The sequence below is a fragment of the Dipodomys spectabilis genome, unplaced genomic scaffold, assembly GCF_019054845.1.
Source record: "Dipodomys spectabilis isolate Male_0828 unplaced genomic scaffold, ASM1905484v1 ptg000157l, whole genome shotgun sequence".
Taxonomy (NCBI): domain Eukaryota; kingdom Metazoa; phylum Chordata; class Mammalia; order Rodentia; family Heteromyidae; genus Dipodomys; species Dipodomys spectabilis.
In genome coordinates, this window is record NW_024870834.1 from 14,484,787 (window position 1) to 14,508,076 (window position 23,290).

Here is a 23,290-nt window from a genome sequence, read left to right on the forward strand (position 1 = left end):
AATAAAATCTTAATACTTTAATTTTTTTTTTTCCTATACGTGAGCCAACCATCTTTCTTATTGTGTCAAGTGTTTGCATCCCGATTTTGGATGAAGCATTCATCTTCTGTCTATTCAGTGCTCTTTCATTGCCCCTGCTTTAAGAAAGTCACATTCTAGATGGGATTAGTATACTGATTTGTTCACAGAATTAGTATTAGTGGTGATTAGCTGGACATATTTCAACTTACATTTAATATTTCTTATGATTTGTAAGCTTTCCTTATGAGGAACTGAGCTTTACATACCTAAGTTTGGAACATAATTCTGCCTCCTGAGTAGCTAAGATTAAAAGTGTCAGCCACTGGTGCCTAGCTTTCCTTTTTTTAACCTACATTTTCCTACATGCAGATAGTACTCGCTCCTGGGTTCATTCTGTTTTGGTTGCTGTGTTTGTATAGGAAATATTGTCCGTAAAAATAATGTTTTTGTAACCAAGATACTTACACTTGAACTTGATAAAAATTTTGAATCTCGGTAATGATTAAAATTTAAAAACTTTTTTATGTTCTATATAATTGGTATAATGTAAATTTTATTTAATTCATTTTATTCTAGCACATTAAAGGTATCTATGTGTATATGAACATAACATTATACTTTATATGGTCATAACTGATAGGGTAACTATGTATGAGTTTAAAATAAAAATGATAATTTTCACCCTTACAGTTTAGTGTAGGGGCTTTTCTCCCCCAGTCCTTTCAGATATTACAAAACTGGGAAAATGGAACAAATTTAACAAGTGGCCTTTCTCTTCAACATTTTTTCAATAATAGAGAAGCTTTGCTAATGAATATATTTCTATTTGGCTTTTCTTATAAGGTTGAGATTTTTTCTTTTCTTCTTCAAACTTTATGGAATTTGTTTGAGTCCTTAGCCTTTTCTTGTGAGTATTTGGGAGACATGTCCTGTTGATCCGATTCACTTATTGATATTTTCCTTCTTGCTCACTTAGCTCTCCTGCCCTTGTCCCTGTTAACACTAGTGTCCGGGACAAGTTGATCATGAAAGGCACCTGAGGGACTATAGAGGTTAGGATAACTATGCACGTTATTGCTATAGGAATTTGGGGAATTGCTCAAGTTCTGTGATTGACTGGCATGGACATTCTTTTTGTGTGTGTGTGTGTGTGTGTTTAAAAAAGTTTTTTTTTTATTGTAAAAATAGTATACAGAGGGGTTACAGTTACATGAGTAAGGTAATGAGTACATTTCCCCCTTTGTTTTTCCCCTACCATCCCTTCCCTCCCCACTTCCCTAACCCCCCTCCCCCAAATTGTGAAGTTTGTTTTCAACATAGTGTCTTGTACATGTCATTGTTACAATAGGTTAACCTATTCTTTCTTTTTCTGTTTCTACACCTATTTTTCCCATCTCTCTCTCTCTTCTTGCATACTTTCATTAGTAGCTTGAATTAACTTCTTTTATTTCTCTTTTGACGGAAGCCTTCTTGTAAAAAAAAAAAAAAAAACCCTTATACTCATGTGAAGCATGAAGTGTGGAATGTCAGTATATACTAGGCAGCATAAGCTACGAAGAAAGGAAAGATTTGAAATAGAGAAGAAATAATTGCTCACATACATCACAGTGCATTAAAAATAACTATGTAGACTGCATGGCTTCCTTCCAGCAGCAGAAGGTAGACCTAGGACCTCTTATTCATCTTCCCTTCACAGCAGTGTTGGTATTGCTGAATGCAGTAAACATTTTATTGTATTAAATGGAAACATAGTGTATTTTCCTTAGAAAAATTGTCAAATATTTTTCCTTTTCTTCTTGTTCAAGTAACTTTAATGGCATAGTTTGTTGTTCACTCCATTGAATTTGATTTGTGTTTAGTTGGAAAAACATTTGGTTCTAAAAGTCTACTCCTGCTTTAAAGAGATAATCATCATTTTTGATATTGCCACAAGATTTTAATATCCTAATGTTAACATGTGGGCTTTGAGAATTAATCTTTCTCAAGCACATATCTGCTCATGCTGGAAAACCTGTGAGAAAAGTGGAGTTCAGCCTTAATTTCTTTTTTTTGAATATATTTTTTATTGTAAAAATATTGTACAAAGAGGTGACAGTTACATGTGTAAGGCAATGAGTACACTTTCTATCGAGCATTGTTACCCCTCCATGACCCAATGGTGGTTCAACAGGGTGTTGTTCAGCCTCCATGTGTTTCAGGATTTTATTTGGTAGCTTTTGGTGTTGAGTTCTAATTTTACTCCCTTGTGGTCTAAGAGAATGCAAGGCATAATTTCAGTATTTCTGAATTTGGACATATTTGCTTTGTGACCTAAAATGTGGTCTATTTTGGAGAATGTTCCATGTGCTACTGAGAAGAACGTGTATTCTGAGGCTGCTGGGTGAAATACTCGGTAGATGTCTGTTAAATCTAGATGGTCTATGCAGTTGTTTAGATCCAAGGTCTCTTTGTTGAGTTTTTGCTGGGTTGTTCTATCCAGCGGGGATAGTGGTGTGTTAAAGTCCCAACAATTAATGTCTTTGGATCTATTTGTGGGAAAGTAGTGTTTCTTGGATAAATTTGGGTGCTCCATTGTTTGATGACTAGATATTTAGAACTGTAATAGCTTCCTGAAGGAGAGATCCCTTAATTAGTATGTAATAACCTTCTTTATCTCTTCTTGCTAATTTTAATATGAAGTCTATTTTATCTGATATTAGGATTGCAACTCCTGCCTGTGTATGGGGGCTGTTTGCTTGGTAGATTTTATTCTAGCCTTTCACTTTCAGAATATGTTTGTTTTTGTGGGCAAGGTGTGTCTCTTGAAGGCAGCAGATAGAAAGATCTTGCTTTTTGATCCAACTAGACAAACTATTTGCTTAATTGAAGAGTTAAGTACATTAATATTGAGAGTTAGGATGGAAGGCGTTTGGTCGTTCTTGCCATGTTATCCACCTTCTGGGGGAGCTATGCCAACTGGGTTCTTTCTATGATTCTTGGGGGCTGTTTCTTGTCCTTTATTATGCTCTTGTTGGTTTTCTATGCGTAGGACATCTTTAAGTATCTTTTGTAGGGCTGATGTGGTGGAGATATATTGTTTCAATTTTTCTTTGCTGTGAAAAGTTTTTTTTTTTTTTGTCAGTCATGGGGCTTGAACTCTGGGCTTGGGCGCTGTCCCTGTGCTCTTCAGCTCAAGGTGAGCACTCTACCGCTTGAACCACAGTGCCACTTCCGGTTTTCTAGTGGTTTATTGGAGATAAGAGTCTAATGGACTTTGCTGCCCAGGCTGGCTTTGTACTGAGATCCTTAGATCTCAGCCTCCTGAGTAGCTAGTCTCACCAGGCTTGAGCCACCGCCTTTGGTTATGAAGGAGAGTTTAGCTGGATACAGTATTCTTGGTTGATAGTTGTTTGTCTTTAGAGCATGGCATACATCATTCCAGTCTCTTCTTGCTTTCATTGTCTCTGCTGAGAAATCTGAAGTTATTCTGATTGGTTTCTCCTTATAGATGATTGATCTTTTTTTATTCTGAGAGCTTTAAGGATACTTTGCTTGGTCTCACTTGGTCCTGTGCGGATTACAACATGATGGTAGGATGTCCTGTTCTGGTCTGGTCTGTTTGGGGCTCTAAAGGCTTCTTGTATCTGAATGGGCCCATCTTTTTGTGTGTTTGGAAAGTTCTCTGCTAGGATCCTGTTGAATAAATTCCTTAGACCTTTTATTTCTGTCTCTAGACCCTCCTATGCACCCATTAGCCTTAAATTAGGCTTTCTGATGGTGTCTTCTTGATGTTGAATAGATCTATCATATTTCTTGGCTTTGTCTTGAATAATTGTTTGTTCTTTCTCTATAATGTCTAGGCTGTCTTCAATCCAGAGATTTGATCTTCTGCATGGTCTAATTATTCAATTTATTTGTTGGAGCTTTGTTTTAGATTTTGATTTTCATTCATTCTCCAATCCCTTAGTTGATTGGTTATAGTTTCATTGGTCTCCCTTTCCTTCTGTTGTGCTTCATTCAGCATTTCTTTGTGGCCTCCATGAATTCCTCCAGCTTTCTCTTTGTGGATTCCATGGATGCGTCCATTAATCTTTGTTTCTTCTCATCCTTCTCACGCAATTCCTGTATTAATTTTTGATTAGCTTCCTCATGCTCACAAAATTCCTGTATTAAATTTTGGATAGCCTCATCATGCTCATGTGTTTCTCTATCAGGCTCACACAGAGACTTTTGCAGGGTATCAATATTTTTATTCAGTATGTTTACTAATAGTGTTTGTAGAGCATTTGGGAACGCTCCTTTGGATTATTCATTAACTGCTCTGTCGCCTGATTATCATGAGTGGGAGTTGAGGTACCTGGACTTGCCATTTTTGTTGTGTTTCTCTGGCTTGTTCTGCGTATTTGGGTATGAAAGCAAAACCAATTCTGTTCTAGAACACTATTTTAAGGCAAGCATCAACCAGAGCTCTGTAGTTGCACAGATTGTTTGACGCAGTTAAAATGAGTACATGTACGATCTAGTTCAACAACAAACAACTAGGGATCAAAGGACTAAGAAAATCAAAGAAGGAGTCAGCAGAGCAGAAATTAATAGGTTTAGGGAGAATTCTGAGGAGAAAATAAGATAGGCTTCTTTATAACACTCTCCTTTAATAATAACTTGTGCCTCTGTTACTTTATGATTTTTGCCCACATCTTTTTCTTTTTTTCTCTCCTTCTCTTTCCTCTCTTTCTTCATTCCTCTTTCCCCCTTCCCCCCCCCCACCTTCTCTTTCTACCTCTCTCTTTGACTTCATTATAAGAAAACTCTCTCCTTTATTTCTGTCATCCTTTCCCTTCCCTTCCCTTCCCTCAGGGTTTTTTTTTTTTTTTAATTTAATTTTATTTTATTTGTGAACATACTGTACAGAGGGGTTACAATTACATGGGCAGGATAATGCGTACATTTCTTACCAAGCATTGCAGCCTCCTCCTTTGGTTTACCCTTCCCAGCCTCCCCCCTCCCCCCCCAATCCCAATCCTTCTACTTCCCCCCCTTACCCCCCCCCCCCCCCCCCCCGCACCAACATTGTAAAGCTCTTTTTGGACATGTCAACTTGTACTTCTCATTGTTGCAACAGGTCCACATGTATCCTTAAACAACTGGTTTTTCCCCATCTCCTCCACAAGTTATACTGACATCAAATATAGTGAAAGCAGGGGTTATACTGTGGGGGAGGGACATACAAAGCAACAAAGAGATAATCTTATAAATGCCTTAGAAACACATGTATGAAAGAAAAAAACATTAAAATACATATCTAAGGGTTCATTTTCCTAACATCACATTATCTGACCTTTTCTGCTTGTTCATACATATACTAGATATTGCAAATAAGGGAAACCATGGGACCTATGTTTCTTTGGGCCTGGCTTACTTCACTTAATATAATTTTTTCCAAGTTTTTCCATTTCCTAACAAATGGGGCAATGCCATTCTTTCTGATGGAGGCATAGAATTCCATTGTGTATATATACCACATTTTCTTGATCCATTCATCTACTGAGGGGCATCTGGGTTGGTTCCATATCTTAGCTATGGTAAATAATGCTGCAATAAACATTGTTGTGCTGGTAGCTTTAGTGTGGTCTTGTTTGTAAACATTAGGGTAAATGCCCAAAAGTGAGATTGCTGGGTCATAGGGGAGTTCTATGTGAAGTCTTTTGAGGAACCTCCATACTGCTTTCCAAAGGGGTTGAACAAGTTTACATTCCCACCAACAATGAAGTAAGGTTCCTTTCTGTCCACATCCCCTCCAGCATCTGTTGTTGTTAGAGTTCTTGATTTTTGCCATTCTAACTGGGGTGAGGTGATATCTCAATGTTGTTTTGATTTGCATTTCTTTTATGGCTAGGGATGTTGAACATTTCTTCATGTGTCTATTGGCCATCCTTCTTTCTTCTTCAGAGAAGTTTCTCTTTAAGTCTTTCGCCCACTTATTTATTGGGCAGTTGTTTCTTTGAGGATTTGTTGTTGGGGGGTTTAATTTTTTGAGTTCCAAGTATATTTTAGATATGAGACCCTTGTCCGTTGTATGGCAAGTAAAGATCTTCTCCCAACCCGTGGGCTTTCTATTGATCTTGCTAGCTATGTCATTTGCCCTGCAGAAGCTCTGCAACTTTATGCAATCCGATTTGTCCAACCTTTCTTTGATTTGTTGTGTTCCGGGTCTCTATTCAAAAAATTTCGGCCTGAGCCAAGGAGACCTAGGGTTTCTCCTATTCCATCCTGTAATGTTTTCAGAGTGTCTGCTTTGACTTCAAGGTCTTTGATCCATTTGGAGTTGATTCTAGTGCAGGGTGATATATAAGGATCTAGCTTTAGTTTTCTACATGTAGTTAACCAATTTTGCCAGCACCATTTACTGAAGAGGCTGTCTGTCTTCCATTCTATTGGTTTAGCTCCCTTATCGAAGATTAGATGGCTATAGGTCTGTAGGTTCGTTCCTGGGTTTTCAATTCTATTCCATTGGTCCTGAGGTCTGTTCTTATGCCAATACCAAGCTGTTTTGATTACTATGGTTTTATAGTAGAGTTTGAAATTTGGTATTGATATTCCTCCAGCAGTGTTCTTTCCGTTGAGGAGCGTTTTTGCTATTCGGGGTCTTTTATTGTTCCATATGAATTTTTGGATTGCCTCTTCTATTTCCTTGAAGAATGAGGTTGGAATTTTGATAGGTATTGTGTTGAATTTGTAGATAGCCTTCGGAAGTATTGCCATTTTCACGATGTTAATCTTTCCAATCCAGGAGCATGGGAGGCTTTGCCATTTTTTAAGTTCTGTGTTGATTTCCTTTTTCAAGATTTTAAAGTTTTCATCATAGAGGTCCTTCACTTCTTTAGTTAAGTTAATTCCTAAGTATTTTATTTTTTGTGGGGCTATTATAAATGGGGTTGCTTTCCTAATTTCAGCCACACTTTTCTCATTGTTGGCATACAGAAAAGCCATTGATTTTTGGGGGTTAATTTTATAACCTGCTACTTTGCCAAAGGTTTGAATCAGCTTGAGTAATTTGGGAGTGGAGTCTATGGGATTCTTTAAATACAAGATCATGTCATCTGCAAAGAGGGAGAGTTTTATTTCTTCTTTCCCTATTTGGATCCCCTTTATGTCTGCATCTTGTCTTATTGCTGTAGCTAGGCATTCTAATACTAGATTGAAGAGAAGTGGAGAGAGTGGGCATCCTTGTCTTGTTCCTGAGTTAAGAGGAAATGGCTTTAGTTTTTCACCATTGAGTATAATGCTGGCTGTAGGTTTGTCATATACAGCCTTTATTGTATTGAGGAATGTTCCATGGATTCCTAATTTTTCCAAAACCTTCATCATGAAGGGGTGTTGGATCTTGTCGAATGCTTTTTCTGCATCTATTGAGATAACCATGTGGTTCTTATTCTTGTTCCTGTTGATGTGATGAATAATATTAATTGATTTGCGTATATTGAACCAGCTTTGCATCCCTGAAATGAATCCTGTTTGATCGTGGTGTATGATTTTTTTGGATGAATTGTTGAAGTCGATTGGCCAAAATTTTGTTGAGAAGTTTTGCATCAATATTCATCAAAGAAATGGGTCTATAGTTCTCTTTCTTTGATGAGTCCCTGCCTGGTTTTGGGATGAGGGTTATGATGGCTTCATAGAATGTGTTGGGTAGTGAGCTTTCTCTTTCAATTTCATTGAAGACTTGGAGGAGTATTGGTGTGAGCTCTGCTTTGAAGGCCTTGTAAAATTCCGCTGTAAAACCATCTGGTCCTGGACTTTTCTTAGCTGGGAGGTCTCTTATTGCTGTTTCTATTTCAGTGCTTGATATGGGCCTGTTAAGATAGTTTAACTCATCTTGGTTTAGTTTTGGCATGTCAATATTTGCTAGGAAAAGGTTCATTTCTGTCAAGTTCTCAAACTTATTAGCATAAAGTTTTGAGAAGTATTCCCTTATAATGTTCTGAATCTTGGTAGTTTCCGTGGTGATGTTTCCATTCTCATCTCTGAGTTTATTAATTTGGGTGTGTTCTCTTCTTTTTCTGATAAGATTTGCTAAGGGTCTGTCAATTTTGTTAAGTTTTTTGAAGAACCAACTCTTTGTTTTGTTGATTCTTTCTATAGTTTTTTTGGATTCTAATTCATTTAATTCTGATTTAATTTTGATTATTTCTTTCCGTCTACTGGATTGGGGTTTATCTTGCTGCTCTTTTTCAAGGAGGTTTAGATGTGTCATTACATTGTTAGTTTCATATCTCTCCAATTTGTTGATGTAGGAGCTCAGAGCTATAAACTTGCCTCTGAGTACTGCCTTTGCTGTGTCCCAGAGGAGCTGGTAATTTGTGTGTTCATTTTTGTTGAATAGCATGAACATTTTAATTTCCTTTCTAATCTCTTCCATGACCCACTCATGATTCAGCAGTGTGTTGTTCAGCCTCCATGTGATGCCGGACTTTCTTTGGTGGCTTTTGGTGTTGAGTTCTAATTTTATTCCCTTGTGGTCAGAGAGAATGCAAGGTATAACTTCAATGTTTCTGAATTTAGACAAGTTTGCTTTGTGGCCTAAAATGTGGTCTATTTTAGAAAACGTTCCATGTGCTGCTGAGAAAAACGTGTATTCTGATGCTGCTGGGTGAAATGTTTGGTAGATGTCTGTTAAGTCTAGTTGATCTGTGCCCCTGTTTAGATCTTTGGTTTCTCTGTTGAGTTTTTGCCGAGTTGATCTATCTAGTGGGGAGAGTGGTGTGTTAAAATCCCCAACAATTAATGTCTTTGGATCTATATGGGATTTGAGGGAAAGTAGTGTTTCTTTGATAAATTTGGGTGCTCCATTGTTTGGCGAATAGATATTTAGAATTGTAATATCCTCCTGAAGGAGAGATCCTTTAATTAGTATGTAGCGACCTTCTTTATCTCTTCTCATGAATTTTAATTTGAAGTCTATTTTATCTGATATTAGGATTGCAACTCCCGCCTGTTTTGGGGGCCGTTTGCTTGGTAGATTTTGTTCCAGCCTTTAACATTGAAAATGTGTTTGTTTTTATGGGCAAGATGTGACTCCTGCAGGCAGCAGATAGAAGGGTCTTGTTTTTTAATCCAACTAGACAGTCTATGTCGCTTAATTGGAGAGTTTAGTCCGTTAACGTTAAGAGATAGGACTGAGAAGTATTTGGGAGTTCCTGCCATGTTATCCACCTTCTTGGGGGCTGCAAAAACTGGGTTCTTCCTATGGTTCTTGGATTCTCAGTTTGGGTGCAGTTTCTTGGCCTTTATTGCGGTCTTGTTGGTTTTCTATGTGTAGGACATCTTTAAGATTCTTTTGTAGGGCTGGTTTGGTGGAGATGTATTGTTTCAATTTTTCTTTGCTATGGAAGGTGTTTATTTGGCCTTCAGTTATGAAGGAGAGTTTAGCTGGGTACAGTATTCTTGGTTGATAGTTGTTTGTTTTTAGGGCATGGCATACATCATTCCAGGCTCTTCTTGCTTTGATTGTCTCTGCTGAGAAATCTGAGGTGATTCTAATTGGTTTCCCTTTATAGGTGATTACCCTTTTCTCCTTGACAGCTTTAAGGATCTTTTCCTTTGTCTGAGTTGATCCTGTGTGGATTATAATGTGACGGTGGGATGTCCTATTCTGGTCTGGTCTATTTGGGGTTCTAAAAGCTTCTTGTATCTGAATAGGCCTATCTTTTTGTATGTTTGGGAAGTTCTCTGCTAGGATCCTGTTAAACAAATTTCCTAGACCATTAACTTCTGTTTCTAGGTGGTCCTCTACACCCATTATCCTTAGATTAGGCCTTCTGATGGTGTCTTCCAGGTGTTGGATAGATCTATCATATTTCTTGGACTTGTCTTGGATGGTTGTATGTTCTTTCTCTATAATATCTAGGCTGTCTTCAGTCCCTGAGATTTGATCTTCTGCATGGTCTAACCTGCTGTCAAGACTCTCTACTTTGTTTTTTATCTCTTTTCCTTCTAATTGGTCAGCTTTGATGGCTTCAAGTTCTTTGTTGAAGCTCTGTTTTAGGTCTTGTATGAATTTCTTTACTTCCTTAATTTGGTGTTCAGTGTTTGTTCTCAAATCACTTAGTTGATTGGATATGGTTTCTTTGGACTCCCATTCCTTCTGTTGGGTTCCATTCAGCATTCCCTTTGTGGTCTCTCTGAGTTCCTTCAGCTCTTTGTTAATGGATTCCATGAATGCCTTTAGTGATCTTTGTGTATTCTCTACCTGGTCTCTCAATTCCTGTATTACTTTTTGATTAGCTTCCTCCCGTTCGTGGGATTCCTGTAGTTCTCTCTCCTCCCGTTTGTGGGATTCCTGCAGTTCTCTTTGAGTGTTCTCAGCCTGCTCACGCCATTCCTCCCTTTCTCTTTGAGTATTCTCAAGTTGTTCACGCAAATCCTGTATCAGTTTTTGAGCAGCTTCCTCACGCTTATGATATTCCTGTATAAGCTTTTGGGATGCCTCCTCTCTCTCCCTTTCACGCTCATACAGAGTCCTTTGTAAGTTGTCAAACTTCTCATTTATCATGTTTGCCAGCAGTGTTTGTAGAGCTATTTGGGAACTCTCCTCTGGATTATTCATTAGCTGTTCTGACCCCTGATTATCAAGATTGGGAATTGAGATACCCGGATTTGCCATTTTTCTTGTGTTTTTCCGGCTTACTCTGCCCATTTGAGATGAAAATAGCACCAGTTTTGTGCTAGAACACTATCTTAAGGCAACCATCAATCAAAGTTTGCATTTGTACAGTCAATAGTCTACAGATACAATCTAGTTCAACAGATACATCTATTCAACATCAAACAACTATATGTTAATGGGCTTCGAACTGCAGAGAAGAATTTGGAAAACCAGAAATTCTTAGGGTTAGGGAGAGATGTGGGTAAAAAATAGGAATAGATTGTTGTGGGAAGGCACAGGGAGAGTTAACTATGTCCTAATCCGAATGCAGGAAATAGGTTGGGTAGGATGCAAGTAGAGAGAGAGAGAAAAAGAAGAAAGGGAAAGGGAAATGAAAAGAGACCAGAAAAAAATAGAAACGTAAAAATTAATATTATTATGGAGATTAAAAGACCATCTATTTAGAGAGGAATGTGAGTATATTAAGAGAAGGGAAGGGACATAGAGGAGAAGTGAAAAACTTAAAAAAATGCTTAAAATATTATCTAGGTATAAAGAGGTAGTACTGCTATTAAGGAATTTAAGTCTCAGAGGTTTTGAATTGAGTAATAAATTTGTGGATTAAGTGTGTACACAACGGGAGATAGTGTCTACTAGTTAACTACGGGTTTATCTGAGGATGTGCAGGACAAGAGTTAAGTCACATAAAGAAGATCAAAAGAGAGGAAAAGGTGGAAAGGATAAGAAAGAGAGAAAAAAAAGATCAGAAGTTCAGGTAGAGCTAGACAAAAAACAAAAAGATAGTTAAGAAAGAAAGAAAAAGAGAAAGAAGACAAGAAAAGAAAGGAAAACGCACATTCACGTATTCCTAAAATAAAAATTATAAGAGAAAAAAAAGTTACTGGAAAACAATTATTTTTTCAAAAAAGGCAAAAATTAAAGATTAATAAAATTTTTAGAAAAGGAAAAAAAATTTTTATATATATAAGGTACCAAAAAAAAAAAAAGAAAAAGAAAAAAAAAAAAGAAAAGAAGAAGTAAAAAAAAAGAAAAAAGTTCTTTGATTTTTTTTTTTTTTTGATATTTTCTGGGAGGGGTGGGAAGAATCCTGTATCTCCCTTTTGTCTGTAACCAGCCTCTTGTTGGAGTCTCTGGTCGGCTTGAGGTCCTGTGGCTTGATTGGTTTCTTAAGTCAGTTTGTTCAAACAGGCAGAAAAATGCTCTGCTTTACCCAAGATTTTGAGATCCCCCCTCCCAGATTAGTTTAATGGGAGGGTGATCTGCTTTGAAAATCACAAAAGAGGGGGATGCAGTGGTGAGGCTAGGTTCTAGGTAGAGTTGAGGCCTTTCAACAATCAGTAGCTTTTCCCTGGGGCTATTTTGTGAAAAAACTCACAGAGCCCTGCCTGGAGCCATTCTCAGGGTTTCTGTTTTTCAATTGATTGTGGAGGATGCTAGAGGGAGGGGCAGCCTCTGGCTCTGGTTACCCAGTGAGGAAAGCCACTCCAATGGCTGGCACCTGAGCTGGGTGACTTTTCCCTGGATGGAGCTGAGTCTGGCAGGTCACTTCGCCGTTAAGTTCTTGTGACCTGCTAAATGACTCGTTTTATTCCAAGGCCTGGGTTTGAGCTGGCAGCTCCTCCGAGCTTTGTCAGTATCCAAGATGGAGATCACAGGTGCTAGGGGGGGAGGGGTGGCCTTCCCTCCTCTGTTCCCTGAGAAGGAGTGAGGACGTCGGGCTTCTACTCATGCCGAGTCTTGGATCCTGGGTCGTCTCTGGTCTGCAAACTGCAGGATGAAGATGTCCGCTCCCTGTCGGTTCTTGCTGGTGTTGAGTAGAATCCGCTTGCCTGCTGCGTCTGGCTCCTTCGTCCTGGACTCTCTGTGTGAGCGCTCAGGTTTGGCCCTGGCTGAGGTCTCTGCTGCGACCCTGCCACCGCCGCCGAGGCGGCTGCTGGCAAGTGCTCAGATGTGTCTTCTTGCCTTGGCTTTCCCTCTCTTGTCTAACTCTCTGTCCTGTGATGGCACACTTGGTGTGATTCTCTGGCTTAGGACTGTTCACTGGAACTCTAAAACTGCTTTCTATGCGAGAGCTTGTTCAGATTCCAGCTTCTCCTCCACCATCTTCCTGGAACCTCTGTCCAGAATCTCCCTCAGGGTTCAAAGCTAGCAAAAGGAATGTAAAGGGACTTATCATCTTGACAATGAACAGGTATAGCATTGGAAAGGATCTACAGGAAGTGGTCAGTTTAGTAGCTAAAGCCATAATCCCATGATAAGGATTAGAAATGGAGGGGAAGAACTTCTACCATAAAGATAGCAGTTCTTATAAAACTACAAATACAATGCAACCGTGGGAGTAGGTAACTGAAGAGTCATGGAGTCCTCAGAATCAGGTAGTTTACAAACTACCTGAAAAACTAAGGTTTGGAATAAACACAATGGAATGACAAATCCATGTGTCCTTACCTATCAGGATGTGATCTTGGTCAAATGTTTGACTGCAGCCAGCATTTGTTACATCTTACATAAGTGGAGCGATAAAAGTGCTTTATTTTAGTAGAATTGAATGAGGAAGTTCACACAAAGCATTTTCTCAATCCCAACAGCAACTGCAGTGCTCAATATTTCTCAATAGTAATTTAATTTAATTATTGGTAGCTTCTTGTCACTTGGATCTCAGCTTATATATTACTTCCTGGACTCAGTGCAGTCTATAGAATGTAGTTTCCTATGGAATATAGATATCTTCTGGTAACTGCATTATGTTTCTGGACCTAGTACTATCTACTGTTGTAATTTAACTGTTGAAGTAAATTCCTCCCCAACTAAATTGTTACCTTCTTTTCTTTAAAGCCATGTTTAAATTAATCTTTCTATAGATAATGAAGTGGCTGACATGAATGAGGTATAATCACACTCCTACATATTTTTTGCAAAGCAATAAGCATGAGGTCCACCTATGTTTTTTGATTTGAAGTAACTTGATTTCTGTGTGTTAATACAGTTGATTTCTAGACTACTAGTAAAAACTCTCTGAAGAAGGGCAAAAGGTAAACCACAATCACAAGAGTTTTCTGATCTCATTTTAGAGTTTTTCCACACAAACAAGTGCACAGTTCTCAATTTACTGTTTTGTTTGGGAGAACAAAGGAGTGAGTCATTGCCTGGAGGCTATCTGGAGTTTAGCAACTGAGCAAATGCAAACCTGTTGCTCAGAAAACGAACCTTGTTTTTGAGGCCTTCATGTTTGTATAAATAATTTTTTTTTGCCATAGTGTCAAACTATGACTTTAATCATAAGGAATTATATTTGACTTTACTTCTGTAACTAATCATGGCTAATGGAATTGAGGCTTATAAATTCTCCTATTGAGACCAGAAGAACTTTCTAAACTTTTTCAGTCTTTTATTTGTCCTCACCTTAGTACAGTGTAGATAATTTTCATTGCTTATCCCAGTCACAGCATCGTCTTATCATCTTGTCCTTTGAAGTCCATTCTTATTTGGACTCATGACCTTTTTATGTTACTTTAGTTGTCCCTAATTATATGGAAAGAGAGCTTATGTGACACATTGTAAACACTCAGTATCTGAATTTGATACTTCCTTACAAGAGTATCTGAATTCAGTATCTGAATTTGATACTTCCTTACAAGGTAACTTCCTTTGTAAGAATGGTTTGATGTTAATGACAATAACATTCTGTTACTTGTAGAAAAGCAGTGTTTGATGCAGGGTAATTTCCAAACATAATGATCACTCTCACTTCGGAATAATTTGATTCTAAGACTGATCCTTCCTTGCTTCCTTCCTCTCTCCCTCCTTTCCTCCCTTCCTTCCTGTCTCTTGCCCTTTGTTATTTTTTCCTTCCTTTTCCTTTTTCCTTTTCCTTCCTTCCTTTTGCTCCTTTCCTTCTTCCCCCCTCCCTTTCTTGCTTCCTTTCTTTACTATTAAAGATTGAACTCAGGGCTCCATGTTCTGTACCATACCCAACCCCTCACTCCTTTTTAGCTGGTTATCTTTCAAATAGGGGATCACTTTTTGCATGTGCTGGCCTGGCCTATGATCCCTCTGTATACATTTCCTTTGTACTTGGAATGAAAGCCATATGCCACCATGCTGAACATCTTTTTGTCTGACTGGCTTCAAACTTGGATCTTCCAGACTTTGGCCTGCTAAACAACAAAGATCACATGTGTGAGTCATCATGCCCAACAAATTATATTTAAATATTAAGTCTCACTGATTTTGTCAGGACTGACCACGAACTCATGATTCTACTGTTTCTGTCTCCTGAGTAGCTGAGATTATAGGTGGTTCACCAATGCTAGTTGTAAACCACAATAGTTCATTTCAGTTTGAGGTGAGCATTTCAAAATTATCTCAACATTATCTGTTGTATAATATAATGTTACGTTATGTGACATTATAAGTGTAACTTCTAAATATCCTATCTATGAACACTTAACTGGGAATCCTTCAAATGAACTTCCAAATATTGTATTGTACTGATGGTTCTGTTATCAATGCTTATGTTATTATTATTGGTTTTTATTATAATAAAATTTTGTGTAAAATGTTACATGATGCATCTACTGGTTTTCTAATATTCTGATACATTTTAAATTACTGACATTTCTTCTGCTGAACAAAGCACCAAGGTCTTTTTTAGAGTAACACATTGTTTTTCTTCACAATGTCTTGTATTTTAATGACAGGCAGAACTATACATATTTTTCTTTTTAGAGATAGTCTAAAAGAGATAAATATTTCTTTAAAATTGTTTTCATTTAATTTGATTAAGTTCACAGAGAGAGACTCATTTTGTAGGTTGATTGCTTATGAAATTTAATATTGATAACTTTCTATTTCAATGATATTAGTGATTCTTGTTTTTTGAGATGCCACAGATCCCATTTTGACAAGAATTTACTTTTTAATGTATCATACATTTTATTCTCAGGATCTAGCACGTGAATTGGAGAACAAAGAAAAACAACAGCTGCAGATGTTGGATCGACTTAAGGAGATCGAGAGTCACTTTGATACATGTGAGGCTGAGCGTAAGCATGCTGACCTCCAGATCTCAGAGCTGACTCACCACGCTGAGGATGCAACTAAGCAGGCCGAGCAGTACCTCAGTGAGTGCCAGCAGGCAGAGGCCCTGAGAGAGGAAGCAGAGAAGAGGCGAGAAGACCTGAAAATGAAAGCTCAAGAAACCATTAGGCAATGGAAGCTTAAGTATAAGAAGTTAGAGCGAGCAATGGAAAAACAATCTGAAACTCTCGATCAACTGACTGATAAGAATAATCAGGTATAAAAGCCAGATTCTTAAGATTTTTTTTTCTAAAATGAATCATTGGTGTATCTATATGTTCAACAAATATTTGTGAGCAATGCTATGCATATAATCTATCAGTAGTATATCATTTAGATAAGGGCCTTTATATCTTGGCTTTTCCAGTAAAAGTGATATAATGATTTTTTTGTTGTTGTTGTTGTTGCTATTTTTTTCCCTGCTGTTTTCAAAACTCTGTGTGTGTGTGTGTGTGTGTGTGTGTGTGTGTGTGCGCGCGCGCAAGCGCATGCGCGTGCGCTGAGTCTTGGACTTGGCCTGGGCACTGTCCATACCATCCCTGAGTTTTTTTCGCTTCAGGCTAGTGCTCTACCACTTGAACTACCACTTCACTTTTGGCTTGGTGGTTAATTGGAGATAAGAGTCTCATAGATTTTACTACCGGGGCTGGCTATAAACTGTGATCCTCAGATATTAGTCTATTGAGTTGCTAGGATTACAGGTGTTTCCAGTGGTACCTGCCATCAAATCCTTTTTAATTTCTTGACATTCTATGTGTTTCAGAATTGGAGAGCCATCTTCTGCTTCAATTACAATATTCAAATGGAAGAAAATCACCAAGTCTTCCTAAAAATCATATGACTTTTCTCCCAGTGCATGTATTTAAATCTCATTTATTTGTCCTCTTCAACTTAAGAATTGGTGAGAAAAGGAAATTTAAGAATGAAAGTTGGTCTGGGAAGGTGGCTCAGTGGTAGAGTGCTTGCTTTGCATGCATGAGGCCCTGGGTTCGATTCCTTAGCACCACATAAGCAGAAAAAGCCAGAAGTGGTGCTGTGGCTCCAGTGGTAGAGTGCTAGCCTTGAGCTGAAGAGCTGAGGGACAGCGCTCAGGCTCCATACCCACCCCGTCCAAAAAAAAAAAAAGCAAGTTATCACCAGGCTGTTTTCTGGCAGTGATGATAATAGGCTTAATGAAGTGGCTGACATTGACAGTCTCACTGACTATGTTAACAGGTCACAAGTCCCTTCTTGACTCTGCTTTTATGGCCTGAGATAGCAACACAAAATGTCTTTGTATTCATTTCCACAGTTTCTTTCCTCTTGTGTGATTGGTTACTTTAAAAGGAGTTGATGCTCCCCATGATGCAGAACTGTTATATTTGAATTGAATTAAATCCAGATGTTTATAAACAACTGGATAATAAACAGCAAATTCACGATTGAGTTTTGTCCCTGTTGTCTTGTGTTGGTTTCTCATTTGTGCTTTGTCATTTGTCACTGTCAAGATTGTTAAACATTCCAGAAGAGTCATCATTTGGATAAGTTGAGTTTCTTTCAAAAGAAAAAAAAGTAGGATAGCTATATTTATAAAATCAGTTGACGGTTTTAAAAGTGACAGACGCTCATTTCAAAAGAGATGTCATGGAAAAGATGCTTTTTATGTATGAATTTCTTAGACAGAGAATGAAGGCAGTGATCACTTGGCCCTCAGTGTTGAGGGCTTTTCCTTTTGAGTGACTGGTTGCTCTGAGTTAAAGCAGTTCTAAGGCTTTCAGACTTGATTCTGCACTGGTTTAGTCCAAGGTAATTGCTCTACCTTCATTATTCTCTTGTCAGCCCAGTCTGGCAACTGGTGCAATGAGTCCAAAGTAAGGGAGCTTACAAGAAGAGAGGTTGAGATGCAGAGATTTGGCTTAATTAGAGGAAATTTAGAAAGGTCTGTGTCATTCGGCAGTATACCAATTTATGGCATGGTGTTGCAAGTTTTTTTGGACTGAGTTTTCAGAGTATTAGAAATTGTTAAACAATCATTTCCTCAAATACTTCTGACATAATTATTTTTATCATTTAGCATTGCTAATGATAAGCAAAGAAGTAGTTTTGGAGTGATTACCATAGTTAGGATAGTATCACAATTATCACAGCAGGCATTGTAATTTCTCCTTTAAAAGCCTTAAAAATTAATGCAGCATATCGTAGTTAGAACCATGGTTAATCAAGGAAGAAAGGGTAAGAAATGTTTCATCGCAGATTCAAGTGTCCAGTACATCTATGATGTAGAAATACATGCCGAAAAATGTTGGAAGGAAATAGTTTTTAACCATCCTATTGAATATCACCTGTAAGGAATATTTAATTCTCAAAAAAACCCACAAAGCCATCTTATTGCATAAATAATACCATTAGTCTTTTTTTTCGGCTAATTTTTTAACTTCCAAAAACTGACTCTAGGGAATATTTGGAAGTGTACATTAAAATGAAAATGATACTCGTTTATAAATACATCATGTTGTGGTTTAAGAAATGAGTTAATGATTAAGTAATTGTCTTACCTGAACTATACATAAAATGAAGTATATTATATGGTTAGGTGATACAGTCTTCATCTTTGCACAATGATTTTGTGCCTGTATCCATTTCTCTTTCTTTAGGCATAATTTATTTTCTGCTTTAAAATTTGCAGCATAAAATATTCAAATCCTAAATTATTTTAATGCCTTAAATTTGCTTTTTAAAAATCTTCCTTGCTTGATATAGCACTAGAATCTTGTGAAGATGTTACACAACTACTCTATAATAAGGGATATGTAAGACCAAACAAATAGCATAAAATTACAGAAATATCCAGAAGTATTTGGTTATTTTCTTTCCTTAAAGAACAATGATATGGCTATTTATATTAGGGAACCATGATGTTTTTTAGGAATATGTAGGTGAACACATATGGGAAGACCTAGAACAGTATAGATACAATCTACTTGTCAGTTGTAATGTTTCTCTCTCTCTCTCTGTCTCTTTCTCTCTCTCTCACTGTGTCTCTTTTAAAGTATTTGAAATAATTGCTTTGCCTTTGTGCTTTGAAAATGATAAAGGAGCAATTTTGAACTTCGACTCTGATGACAGTATGTGCTTTTCTGAATGTTTTAAGTTCTTTTATATTCTTTTTAACATGGACAATGCTTTTCCATATTTTCTATTTCTTGCTGAGTTGGCAGACATACTGGCAGAATTTATATAGCTTGCCCATGTATTGAGTGTTTTGCTTGATAGTATTTGACTTTAAGAATCTTAAATTGCCATCTTTTCCTTCTATGTATTTCCCTCCTGCTGAGAACAAAGTTATATGTTGCTTTGTAAGAAATGAATTTTTAATAGTTTAAGGTAAGAAGAACTGGTACAAAAGTACTACTTTTGTGAATACATGTGCATCCTATTGACAGCAATTCAAGAAAAGCATTTTCTGCATTTTTTTCAAATGAAGTAAAATTGCATTTGAAAGTCTCATGATTTGCCTTTTAGCTCAATTAAAACAACTGTGCATATTTGTGATTAGTCTTTGAGGAGTTATCTTTTGTTCCTATACTACTATGGTTTTGTAGTGCCATTTCTTCTGTCTGTTGTAAGTAGCCATTCTCAGACCTCATTTTTACAGCCTTTCTTTATCTACCTTTCTTGGAAGCTGTGTTTGTGAGGTTAGAACACTCTTTTCCCATTTCTGTTCTTTAGATTGGTTTATTTTTCCATTATGTCTCCAAATTTCCCAAGGATTTTGGCATCGTTCTTTCCCTTACTCAGAATTCTTGCTATCATTCTTAGTGATTTCAAACCTCTAGCAAGCAACCTATTCAACTCAATATCCTTATTCTTCACTGATTTCCTTTCTTTTTTTCTTTTTGTCAGTCGTGGGGCCTGAACTCTGGGCCTGGACGCTGTCCCTCAGCTCTTCAGCTCAAGGCTAGCACTCCACCACTGGAGCCACAGCGCCACTTATGGCTTTTTTTTTTTTTTTCTTATGTGGTGCTGAGGAATCTAACCCAGGACCTTGCGCATGCAAGGCAAGTGCTCTACCACTGAGCCAACTTCCCAGCCCCTACTTTCATTTTTTACAGTACTGTCACTCTATTACATCAACTAATTTTGAATTAAGATTGAAAACGAAGTCTTAAATCTCTGATCTTGAATTCTTTCATACCATTTTCCTTTTGCAACAGTTTATGCATAATTTTGACTTTTCCATATTCCTCTGGCTGACCAGCCATTTCCTGCATTCAGTCATGGGTTGGACATTAAAAATTACTTTGACTCACTCTTTAATTTCTTCCTTCCACCTCAAATATTTTATTGATTCACAATCTGGAATCAACTATCTCTCCATTCCTCCTCCTTAGTAAGTGCCAACAAAACTTCTATTGAGCCAGTACCAGTGAGCTCACACCTGTAATCCTAGTTACTCAGGAGGCTGAGATCTGAAAATGGAGGTTTGAATCCAGCAGGGCAGGAAATGTGTATGATTACTCTCCAGTTAATCACAAAAAGTGGAAAATGTTCCACAAAAAGTAGATATGTGCCTCAAGTGGTAGGCTGATAGCCTTGACTAAAAGAGCTCTGGGCTAGCATTGAGGCCTTGAGTTCAAGCACTAGTACCTGTACAAAACAAGCAATAGAAAAAAATAAAAAATCCCTAAAACTCCCATGGAAATGTAACTTGTCTTCCAAAGTGGTTAAAGTTATCTTCCGTTGCCCTCATGCATTGCACTGAATTATTAATGTACACTACTCATTTGGCAAAAACTCCTGACCTGGTCAGTGAGTAATGAAGGGTAAAGTTGATTTGGGAGCTTGGTGTAAGCATTAGCTTCTAAAGAAGATATACTAGAAGAGAGATTTTCTTCCTTGTTTGGCTATTGTTTCATCTACTTTAGCTGGAATGGCTGTCTTCTAGAAGTAAAGCATCTAAAGAGGAGCATACCGCTGAGTAGACTGTGGAGTCAGGGAGCTAGAGCCTTCACCTCCTGAGTCTGAACAGCTCTGGCTGTACTAAGAACACATTTCCTCGTGGTTTTAGGATATTTGCCTTTTTTTGGGAGTGATAGACTTACTGTGTTTTATCATTATTAATGGTTATCGTAAGGTATAAAAAAGAAAATAACCTTATATATTTGCATTTTAATTCATTTCTGATTTTGAAATGAATTTATTTTCTGGCTGATGACATTGTGGATACATGTTTCAAAATATCACATTGCAACACATAGATAGGCATGGTATTTGTCAATAAAAGGAAAATAAAGTTTAAAAAGGCATGGTGCCCATCAACAAGTAAATATGGAGATTATCCTTGGTTTCAATGATATGGAGAAAACACTTTGGTTACATTGGCTGCCTGCATTGTTTTGTTTTCAGGGATGTAATGGTAAGAACTGGAGACGATGATGGTTTATTCTTTGCCTCTGTCCTTCATAGTAATCCTTAATCTGGGGCAGAGAGTGATGAGCCTCTCTCTAGTTCATCTCTTGTTCTCTTGACTGTCTTCCCAATCTATCCTAATTTTCAGTTGTTCTAATTTTTACCATTTAGGGACTCAAGGCTTCCAGTTGTGTATGGCTATATTTCTCTTCAATACTGGTGTTATTAATGTTATACACATTTTACATATTATCACATTTCTTAACTTGTATCTGTATGCTTCCTTATGATATTTTCCACATGCTTCAAGCTTTCTCTGTTTTAAGAATATCATTAGACTGTACATTATTATTTTCAGTAATGATTTATTATTTCTACTCTACTAAATTATAATAGTTTTTCTTATATTCCTGTGATAAATTTTATCATGTAATTGAGCCATTACTTGTAATCATGGGCTGATATATTCTGATGTTAAAAATCTAAAATACGCATTTCAGTGTGGTATATTTTTTCCTTTCTAGTTTAATTATGTACATGTAAATACATATATAATTTAAAATGGGAAAATACAAAGTCTGATTTGATCAAATGTTCTTCTCCTTTTATAGTAGAACTTATTTGTAAAGGCTGTGATGAACTTTACAGTTTTTTAAATTCTTAATCCTAGATTCTAAAAGAAAAGGATGACTTGAAAAATCAGCTTTATGTAGCATTACAACAAATAGAGAAGCTTAGAAAGGAACTGAATGATGTTTTGACCAAGCGTGCCCACCAAGAGGAAGAGCTTCACTCTAAGGAGAAGAAGCTAAGTGATATTCAGTCTCGTCAAACTGACCTTGAAGTAGAAGTCAAGAGTTCCCTGGATACCATCCATAGACTAGAAAGTGAATTGAAAAGGCAGAATAAGACTCAAAACCAGATTAAAGTTGAGAAAGCTCACCTAGAGGAAGAAGTTACAAAACTAAGGAGGAGCCAGGCTGAGGATAAAGCAAAACTTCTTGAGATGCAAGAGTCCATCAAAGACTTGAGTGCCATCCGAGCAGATCTTGCTAATAAATTGGCTGACGAAGAGAGAGCCAAGAAAGCCGTGCTTAAGGACCTCTCTGACCTCACTTCTCAGACAAAATCCCGAGATGAAGAAACCTCTACTGTCATCAATCAGTTAAAGCTAGAACGAGATGTTCACCAGAGGGAACTGGAAGATCTCACCTCATCACTGCAGAGTGTGAAAATTAAACATGAGCAAAATATCCAGGAGCTGATGAAACATTTTAAGAAAGAAAAGAGTGAAGCAGAGAATCACATTAGGACACTGAAGGTACTGGTGCTGTATTATCTTGATGATATTGAAGGAATTTTTCCATGGCTCACAAAGTTAATAAAGCGTAAACTTTTAGAGATCATTTTGTGTTCCCAAGTACTGAAGGAAAGATAAAACCAGCAGTAAACAGGTTTATTCATGCTTGTTTGGCCAGGTTGGAATGTGTTATAGCAGCTCCCCTGGGAAGCCCTTTACAAAGAACATTTAGCTATTTTGGGAGTTAAGGAAAGCTAGAGGTGGCACTAAATCATGGACCTGAAGCGTTCCCTCATCCAACATTTATGACTCCCTAAAATATAAAAGTCAAACACTTGTTAGGGCCATAGAAGCTCTGACCATAGTCCTTCCTGGTATAGTAACTAAACTGGATCAGCTTATTGGTTGTGTAATCCCAAGGCTTTTTGAAATTTACTCTTTTTGTTTCATATCCAAGTTGCCTGGGGTAAATGCTTGAGCTGTCACTTTGGGAAAGCATTTCTAAGCTCTAATGATGTTAGTATTATTGCCATGCAAGCTCAGTCAGTCATGTGACATGATTGTCAGGACTGTGAGGGATCTATTCCTCTTCCTTGTTTTTTCCATAAAATTTATCATAAAATGTAGATTCCATACTGATTTTTATGTCCTTGGTTATTAGAAAATTCTATGAGGATTGGAGTTTCAGTATGATACGTTTATAGCTATTTCCCTAGGACTTCAAATAGTTTCTGAAATGTTGTAAATACATAGGTGAAAACCATGGGTAAATCTTTAAATGTTAATAATATCATTTCAAAAATCTTTGAAATGCAACTACTACTTTTAAAATACTTAAGAAGAGGAAATTATATTGA

General features: G+C 37.3%; 1 protein-coding gene across 2 annotated transcripts in view; it reads left to right on the top strand.

Moving 5' to 3' along the window:
* The window catches only part of Cep128 (centrosomal protein 128), a 303,824-nt gene that overhangs the window by 92,337 nt on the left and 188,197 nt on the right, over positions 1–23,290 (top strand). For both annotated transcript variants that reach the window (XM_042692797.1, XM_042692798.1), the window contains 2 exons: positions 15,612–15,962; positions 21,804–22,454. In XM_042692797.1, coding sequence (XP_042548731.1) covers positions 15,612–15,962; positions 21,804–22,454 — 1,002 coding nt within the window. The remainder of the gene's footprint in view (positions 1–15,611; positions 15,963–21,803; positions 22,455–23,290) is intronic.